The 10,000-nt window shown below is 40.3% G+C and overlaps 1 protein-coding gene across 1 annotated transcript in view; it reads right to left on the bottom strand.

The window, feature by feature from the left end:
- LOC123508487 (protein slit-like) overlaps positions 1-10,000 on the bottom strand; it is a 339,938-nt gene that overhangs the window by 91,191 nt on the left and 238,747 nt on the right. The window contains 1 exon segment of the mRNA XM_045262247.1: positions 1,237-1,308. Within this exon segment, the coding sequence (XP_045118182.1) occupies positions 1,237-1,308 (72 nt within the window).

Below are 10,000 nucleotides of genomic sequence, written 5' to 3'. Positions count from 1 at the left end.
AGGAGGAGGAGGAGGAGGAGGAGGAGGAGGAGGAGGAGGAAAGTTTGCAGAGAAGAGGATGAGGTGAGGGCAAGAGGAGCAAAGTTAAATGAAACAATTTGACATGTTTTCCGTGGCGTCACTTCGATACAAAACAACACTTCTTCCAACTTTGCTGTACGTATATTTATAATCCATACATTGATATCCATTATGCATATTTTACTTTCCCTCCGTACCTAGTTATTAATAAGTTAATCGCGTTATTCAAATTTATTAGCTTATCTCATCTCCTATTGGGACTGATGCGATGGTTCTAAATTAGTTTATTCAGTGTGACAATTTCATTTCCCTGCCAATTACTGCCAGTCAATATCCTGCGGGAATGACCTTCACGTCCAGGTACAAAAACAATAATGCACTGACAGGAAACGTTCGTATAACGTTGTACTGTGCTGTGCTAGTTGTGATATAAAACTGTCTTGAATATTGACGTTTTTTGTTGTTGCTGGTGCTGCTATTGGTACTGCTACAACAACAATTACTAATACTACAACTTCTACTGTTACTACTACTTCGACTACTACTACTACTTCTATTACTACTACTTTTTTTAGCACCTTTGCTTTGATAACATTTGTGCTTCCATGTTTTACTCTCATAAACATTTACATTATGATATTCTCGTTTTACCACTACTACTACTATTACTACTACTACTACTACTACTACTACTACTACTACTACCAGAACCACTACTAAAACTACACCACGTCTTACAAATATGAATGGGTGGGCAAAGGAAGGTGGGTGAGCGGACTTGTGACTTGTAGCTTGGCCTGGGGCGGCAATAAGGTGTGCTATTGACGACTGGTTAAACTCGCCTTGCATTGCTGTCACCGTGTTTTATCCTTCAATCGTAATACTTGGTCATAATATTTTTTGTTTCAGCTTTAAAAATAAGAAAATCACCCACAGAAACTGGTAGTACTAGTCATTATTCTGCGTTTCTCCCACGGCGTTTCTTCCGTGCATTATAATACTTGGTTAGCATTTTTCTTCCCGCTGCACCAAAACTTTCCTCTCTAACATTTCAGTCACTATGAGAATAAGAAAATAACGTGAAAGAAATGCTTGGGTAATTGTAATGTCTCAAGAATGTGTGTGTGTGTGTGTGTGTGTGTGTGTGTGTGTGTGTGTGTGTGTGTGTGTGTGTGTGTGTGAAAAAAGCGTGCAGTGGTGGCGATTCACACTTACAGGATGAGCAGCTCGGTAAGGCCGGCGAGGTCTGAGTAGTACACGGCAGTCAGGTCATTTTCTTGCAGGTCCCTGAAAAAGACAGAAAATATTTACTATGATGCCTCTCTCTCCCTCTCTCCCTCTCTCTCTCTCTCTCTCTCTCTCTCTCTCTCTCTCTCTCAGCAGGAGGTTTTGGTTACACACTGACGCCAGACACAGTGTGAGAGAAGCCGAACCAAAGACTAATATTAATGTGAAGATGGTGATGTGGCGGTGGCGGCAGCGACGGAGGGTGGATTGGGTGGCAAGTGGTGACAGGAAGGATGGCAGCAGTGGAGGTGGTGGTGGTAGTGGTGGTGGTGGTGGTGGTGATGTGCAAAATGTGTAACAGCTTCGTTGATGTATAGGTGATAACATTAGTATCTGAGCGTTACGTGATATTTTAGAGGCTTTCAAGGATGAGATCAGATGCTAACAGTTGGTGAAAGTGAAGGTAAATAAATATGCTGAGGTCAATCTTACGCCGGTATTCAGAAACGCTTTGCTTTGACTATTTTTCAAGGCCACAGAGATGATAGGCAGGGTTTTCAAGAGTGTTTATCCGGTTAATAATGTAGAAATGTTGTCAATCTGCCTCTAGAACCGTAAAAAGATCCTTAAAAACTCGTGTAAACTTAAATAAAGCCTTTTGAAACCGTGAAGGTAAAACAAAGAAGTGTCTGAGAATAAGAGCAAAATACAGAAAAATAATGCCGTGTACCCAAGAAAAGATAAGATACAAGGCAAATTCGTATAAACGTGAGGAAGAGATGACACTGGCAATGAGAAAAAATACAGAGTTACATATATAAACTTCAGGGTAAAAAAAAAAAAAAAAAAATACATCGTTTTCTTCAATTTAGAACAAAACCACGAATAATATTTTAAAGAAGAGAAAATAAAATAAAAACGTAATATAACACACGACACGAAAATGCATAGATGAAAATTACAAAACCATCGTGAATGTATAGAGAGGTAAACAAAATCGTATAAAGAGGCAACCAAAAAAAAAAAAAAAAAAAAAGGAAAATGATATAATTAAAACATGAAAAAGCATAATGACCACACCTCCATGAATCACAAATACTGAGACTCCTTACAAATACAATCTTGACAAACTAAAATAAAATGAAAACTAATATAAAACACGACACAAAAATGCATGAATGAAAACAGCAAAACTATCTTGAACATATAAAAAAAAAAAAACACTGTATATTTATCAGTCATCGTATCAGGAGGCAACAAGAACGGCAAATGATACAACGAACATATAAAAGCACTGTATATTCATCACTCATCGTATAAAGAGGCAACAAAAACGGCAAAAATGAAAACAGTAAAACTATCGTAAATTAATAAAAACACTGTATCAATCATCATACAAAGAGGCAACAAGAACGAAACAATTAAGACACGTAAAAGGATAATGATCACACCTCCATGAATCACAAATACTGAGAGTCCTTGCAATACAATCTCCACAAACATTAGGTGAAAATAGTGCTTACTCAGCGGTCATCATACAAAGACGAGGCAGCAAGATCAGAACACGATACCAATACAAGACAAAAATATTCCGATCACACTTCTGTAAAACAAAAGTGTACGATCTTCTTTAAATGTTCAGGAAAAAAAAATTGTAAACTCCATTGTCATTTTAGAAGAGGATAAAAAAAAACATGAAAAAAAGAAAAAGAGTTTAAGGCTGTGCACACTGACCACACACCCACACCACCACACACCAGTGATAAAAGAACAGCACCTTTGCAAATATTGACAAGAAAACAGGAAACCACTCTCGCCACCACCATTCCGTAAAGACAACGAAAAAAAAAAAAACCCTGAAAGAACAGAGATTAATTTTGTATGTATTTTTCAATCTATTTTAATTGTTTTGATTATTTTTTACCTGAAAGAATAGAGAAAAAAGATTGTAAATAAACTAACCACACTAATGTATAAAAAGAACCCTCAGAAGTGCTAAAGTGAAGATAAATAAATAAAAAAAATGAGAGTAAGATGGAATAAAGGAAAAAATACTTTAAAACACACTCATTTCTGTTCCATTAAGAGTCTACCACGTAAAAACAAAGACAAGAAACCCCACCACAGGATGAATTCTTAAAAAAATAATAATGACAAAAATAAAAATAAATAAAAACTGAAAGTAAAACAAAATAAAGGAGAAATACTAAAACCACACTTTTAATCTCTGTTCCATAAAGACTCTACCACGAACATATGAGAGGCAAGAAACGCTAAACCCAGCATAAATTCTCAAAAAAAAAATATATATGTATAAATAAAAAAAATAAAGTAAGATAGAATAAAGAAGAAATTATCAAAAACACTCTTAATTTCTGTTCCATAAAGACTTTACCACAAAAAAAAGAGAGAAGAAACGTCACCACAGGATAAATTCTCAAAAAAATAATTATACACAAAAGTTTAAGTAAAACAGAATAAAAGAAGATATTAAAAACACACACTTAACCCCTTCAGTACAGGGACGCATTTCTACCTTGAGTTTTGGTGGTGAGTAGACGATTCTATTTACACTACGAAGGCTCTTTGGAAGTCAAAAGATTAATGGCCAGAATCATCACTAGTTTAATCCCCACATAAGTTTCTGAAGCTGTATAAAGTCACCAAATAGTAGCCAGAATGAATATGGAAACGTGTCATGGTACTGAAGGGCTTAATTTCTGTTCCGTAAAGACTGTACCACGAAAAAGAGAAAGAAAAATCATCACAGGATAAAATTTTCAAAACTCTATTATGCGCTCCGAGTCTCTCCTCCCTCGACAAGTTCCCGCACTCGCCGAGGGAAGAAAATAACTATTCTTTCAAGTGACAAACGTTTTACATACTTCATGGCCGGGGAGACGTTTCACAAGCCAGTCATTAACATCTTTTTTTTTTTTTTTTTTTGTCTTGCCTTTCTCTAACTTTCACATCATCAATGCATCTTCATCCATCACTTCCTCCTCCTCCTCTTTCTCTTCCTGTTCCTGTTCTCTTCTCTTCTCTTCCTCCTCTTTCTTATGTTTTTCTACTTCTTCACATTTTGAACATCATTTCACGTCATCAATGCATCTTCTTCCGTCTTCTTCTTCCTCCTCCTCCTTTTCTTTCTCCTTCTCCTCCTCCTTCTCCTGTTTCCTCCTCCTCCTCCTCCTCTTCCCCACATTATTAACATCATTTCATGTCAAATTGCATCTTCTTCCGTCACTTCCTCCTTCTCCTCCTTCTCCTCCTTTCCTCCTTCTCCTCCTCCTCCTCCTCCTCCTCCTCCTCCTCCTCCTCCTCCTCCTCCTCCTCCTCCTCCTCCTTCTCTCTTCCTCTTCCCTTCCTCCTTCTCATCATCTTCCTTCATCTCTTGCTTCCTCTTCCGTCATTTCCATCATTTCACGTCATCATTGCATCTTCTTCCTCCTCCTCCTCCTCCTCCTCCTCCTCCTCCTCTACGGTAACCCTAATCAGCAACACTAATTAAAACAGTTGACGGCGTCCGGACTATAAGCCTAAAATGAATTAGATTTTCTTTAAACGTCACGATTTCTCAAGGGAAGGCCTAGAGAGAGAGAGAGAGAGAGAGAGAGAGAGAGAGAGAGAGAGAGAGAGAGAGAGAGAGAGAGAACTATTTCACAAACACGTAAAGAAAAACACATGACAAAAACAAGAGTGAGAGAAATACGAAAAAAAAAAGCAAAGGAAGTGAAAGCGAGTATGAAGGAAGAAATTAGAGAGGAGGAGGAGGAGGAGGAGGAGGAGGAGGAGGAGAAGAGGAGGAGGGAAGGTTATTTATGTTAAAGTGTGGGGAAAATTTATGAATGAGACTCAGTGCGCTTTTACAGAGAAATATAAAGGGAAACTTGGATGAATAATGAACAAGACGGTAACTAGAGGGGACGTGAAAGAAAACGGAGAGATGGGAGGGAGGGAGAGAGAAGGCGGGAGGGAGGACACTGAAGAAGCGACGCAGAAGAGAGACTATACACACACACACACACACACACACACAAGGGGTTTATACAGACAGCCAGCCGGTTACATACACACAAACATACACATACAACTCACTGTAGGCAGCTATATACGAAAAATAAAGACGAGGATTCACACACACACACACACACACACACACACACACACTGCTGAGTTATGAGTACCTGCATTTCATCTCCCCAGCCAGCCAGTGAAGCAAAGCAGGCGAGATTCGAAGCACATTTAACGTATCTCACTGCCAAATATTTACAAGCTTCGAAGCCTCAAACCGAAGCAAGCCCACCCGAACCACCGGAACCGCGCGAACCACTTTCAACACCGCCACTAATCTCACCTCACCAAACATTTAGGTAGTTACAGTGTTTACTAACGACCTGTCTTCGGGTTACGACCCTAATTGCCCTCGCTTTTCCCTCCTTACGACCGGAACTAGCGGTAAGACTAGACACGACCACAACCACCACCACCACCATCATCACCACCATCATCATCATCATTACCATTATCACCTCCATCTCTAGCGTGTCCCGATATGACCTGTGACCGAGAGAGAGAGAGAGAGAGAGAGAGAGAGAGAGAGAGAGAGAGAGAGAGAGAGAGAGAGAGAGAGAGAGAGAGAGAGAGAGAGAGAGAGAGAGAGAGAGAGAGAGAGAGAGAGAGAGAGAGCCACGATTTGCGCATGGAAAAAAAGATAAGCAAAAATAGTGAAAACAAGGAAAAAATATATATTCAGAGAGAGAGAGAGAGAGAGAGAGAGAGAGAGAGAGAGAGAGAGAGAGAGGTAATACTTTAACAGCAGCGACAGAAGCACAATGGCGTTATAAGTTTGCTTAGTGGCACAAGATGGAGCGTCGTGGTGGCGGTGATAAAATAAAACTCCTTTCCTTCATCTCACCTGCAGAATATTGTGTTTTATTCCCACAAAGTGACGCCGAGACTTCACTTTTTTATGTATGAGGGAAAGCTGGCCAAGGAGGAGGTAGGAGAGGTGCCGCTGTGGTACAGTGGAACCATGCATGCTTTGGGGTCCGAGGGGTCTCCAAGCGCACGGGTTCAAATCCTGTCCACGGTCCGAGTGTAGGTTGGGCTTCCTCACTCAGGTTTCCTAGCGGGTGGGCTTTGAGATAGGAGGTACCTCAAAAAGTATCCTCCTTAGCCCATAAATTCGCATGAAAAAGCACACATGGTGTAAATAAAGAAGGCCCCACTCAGTTGCCAGTCCCCGTACATACTCACTTGCAGCACTGGATTTTGAGACATTAGGAAGGAACATGTCAATCGGAAGAAGCAGAGGTGCGAAATCAGCATAGTAAACTGTATTTCGAAACAAGACACACTAAATCGTAAGGAAAAAAAAAAAAAACAGAAAGGAGAATAAAAAAGAAAATATGTAAAGAGTGAAATAATAAAAAAGAAAAAAAAAGCTATTCTTGCATATGAACATATTAAACTGTGCTTCGAAACATGATAGGGTGGTGTTGAAGTGGTGTTGTGGTGTGTTGAGTGGTGTTGAGTTTGTTGTAAGGTGTTGTGGTGTGTTGAAATGGTTTTGAGTGGTGTTGTGGTGTTGTAAGGTGTTGAGTGGTGTTGTAAGGTGTTGAAGTGGTGTTGTAAGGTGTTGAAATGGTGTTGAGTTGTGTTGAGTGGTGTTGTAAGGTGTTGAATGGTGTTGTAAGGTCTTGAGTGGTGTTGTAAGGTGTTGAAGTGGTGTTGTAAGGTGTTGAAATGGTGTTGAGTGGTGTTGAGTGGTGTTGTAAGGTGTCAGGAAAGAAAAAAAGACAGGAAGATAAGAAGTAAACATATAGAAAGTAAATGAAAGAAGGAAAAAAAGAAAAAGAAGAAAATCCAGCTGTTCTTGCATACAAAAATCTTCACCATAACAATTCTAAGATGAAGAGAGAACACGATCATAAAAAAAGAAGGAAAAAAAACACGAAGGAGGAAAAAGGGAAAAGAGCAAAGCAAAACCCTATTGAACATAAACAACACATGCAAAGAACAACTCAGAGCATCGTTAGCAATTCACCTTGAGCAGCTCACCTGTACGCACCACGGGACACAAGAATAACCAACGCACGAACAAACAAAATTAATGAGACAATAATCACCCCATTAAAAAAACAGCAACAACAGCAACAACAACAGCAACAACAACAACAACAACAACAAACAACAAAAAAACATCCAGACATCATTACCTGTTCAGCTTCACTAACTTTCCTTTACCATTAAGACTAAGCTTCCTAACAGTTCCCCTTAGTTAACCTCCTCTTAGCTAGCCATCCATTACCTGACCTTCCTTTTAGTTGGTCTCCCTTTAACTAGTCTTCCCTTACCTGGTCTACCCTTAGTTTGCTTTCCTTTAATTAGTTTCCATTTGTTTACTCTTTGTTTGCCTACCCCTTAATTTAGTTGACCTTCTCTAAGCTTACCTCCCCATTACTGACTTTCCCTTAGCTGGTAACCTTAACTGGCCCCACCTCCCATTTTTACCAGCTTCCCCTTCAGAAAATGGGAGGTTCCTGATACTGAAAATGACGTTATTTCTATTACTACTACTACTACTACTACTACTACTACTACTACTACTACTACTACTACTGCTATTATTATTCCCATCACCACCACCAGCGCCACCACTGCTACTATTACTGTTACTTCAAGTACTACTACTACTACTACTACTACTACTACTACTACTACTACTACTACTACTACTACTACTACTATTGCTATTACTACTACTACTATTACTACTACAACTACTACTACTACTACTACTACTACTACTACTACTACTACTACTACTACTACTACTACTACTACTACTACTACTACTACTACTACTACAATTATTACTACTACTGGTGCAACAACAACAACAACAACAACAACAACAACTACTACTACTACTACTACTACTACTACTATTTACTATTGAACTCCACAATAGGTTCCTTGTCAAGTAATAACAAACTTGCATATTAGATTATATGACACGAACAGTAGTGATGAATGTGATGAGGAGAAGCAAGAGACGATACTGGTTATTCATTCTCTCTCTCTCTCTCTCTCTCCGCCTGTCGAGTAATCCATTTGCATAGGAAAATAAGTCGATGATTAACGACTCACCACCACGAGAGAGAGGGAGAGGGAGAGAGAGAGGGAGTGGTAGTAGTGCACCCTCCCTGTATACCTCCCTAACTCTCCTCCATCCCTCCCTCCCTACCTTTCCTCCATCTCTCCCTGTCTCGTCTTTCTCGTCACCTCAGTGCTCTCCATCCCTCCCACAATCCCTCCTCTTCTTCCCTCCCTCCATCCCTCCATACTCTCCCCTCTATTTCTCCCTCCATTCCTTCCCCTCTTCCTGTCACCTCCCCGCTGTCACAGGGTGTCTGATGAGGGAAATATAACCAGAATGAACACGGAAGCTATGAATGAAGGGAATAAAACACATTAGCTGTATTAATAAAGGAGTTAATACTGGGAGACGTATGAAAGAGAAAAAGCAGCTGATTAATAACACAAAGATGAATCAGGAAGTCACCAAATGAGCAAGACAGCGATGATGATAAAATAATGATAAGCAACAGCAGGAGCAGGAGGAGCAGGAGGAGGAGGAACAGGAGGAGGACACACGAAGACAAAGAAGCGACAAGGATAATAAAGATGAAGATTAAGGAGAAAGAGAAAGAGAAAGAGAGGACAGGAGTCATGAACGAATAAATGAATATGAGGAGAAGAAATTCAAAGGAGGAGCGAGGAAGCGAAAGGAACGGTGACACGCAAATGACATGGAAATTAAAACAGACAGGAAGCTTAATTGGGCGAGAGATGGAGCCGTGCGTGTGGGGGAGACAGTGGCAGGAGGGACGCTGGAACACACAGTCGCGCACATACACACACGCACACACATACACACACGGTAATACAGGAACAGACAGAACCACAGCCACAGAACAGAGCAAAAGAGCCTCAGAACTGTAACGCAAAGTAGAACAGCCGGAGAGAGAGAGAGAGAGAGAGAGAGAGAGAGAGAGAGAGAGAGAGAGAGAGAGAGAGAGAGAGAGAGAGAGAGAGAATTGCTACATAACGTTAAAAAACAGAGAAAAACACATAAAGACACACACACACACACACACACAGCGACCAATGGACAGCCACTGAACAATTATAAGATACACATAGAACAATAACATAAAAAGTACAACGGATAACAAAAATAACTACAAAATTTAACAGAGATAATATAAAAGCAAAGAACAGAACAAGAAAAAACAACAATACAGAAGTACAAAACACAAGTAAGAGAACTGAACACACACAACACAACACAACACATACGCACACACAACACACACACACACACACACACACACACACACACACACACACACACACACATTGCACCTCCCCTGCCACTCTACCTTAGCTAACACACACTCACAAACGCTCAAAGTAACCACACACACACACACACACACACACACACACACACACACACACACACACACACACACACACACACACACACACACACACACACACACACACACACACACTGCACCGCCCCTGCCTCTCTATACCTTCTCTATACCTTACGCTACCACACTCACACACCCTCTAAGTAACCACACACATACGCACACACACACTGCACCGCCTATACCTCTCCACCTTAGCTAACACACACTCACACACCCTCTAAGTAACTACACACACAAGCACA

The sequence above is a fragment of the Portunus trituberculatus genome, chromosome 24 (assembly GCF_017591435.1).
Source record: "Portunus trituberculatus isolate SZX2019 chromosome 24, ASM1759143v1, whole genome shotgun sequence".
Lineage (NCBI taxonomy): Eukaryota > Metazoa > Arthropoda > Malacostraca > Decapoda > Portunidae > Portunus > Portunus trituberculatus.
Note: the sequence above shows the minus strand (reverse complement) of the source record. Positions and strands in the feature narration are given on the sequence as shown.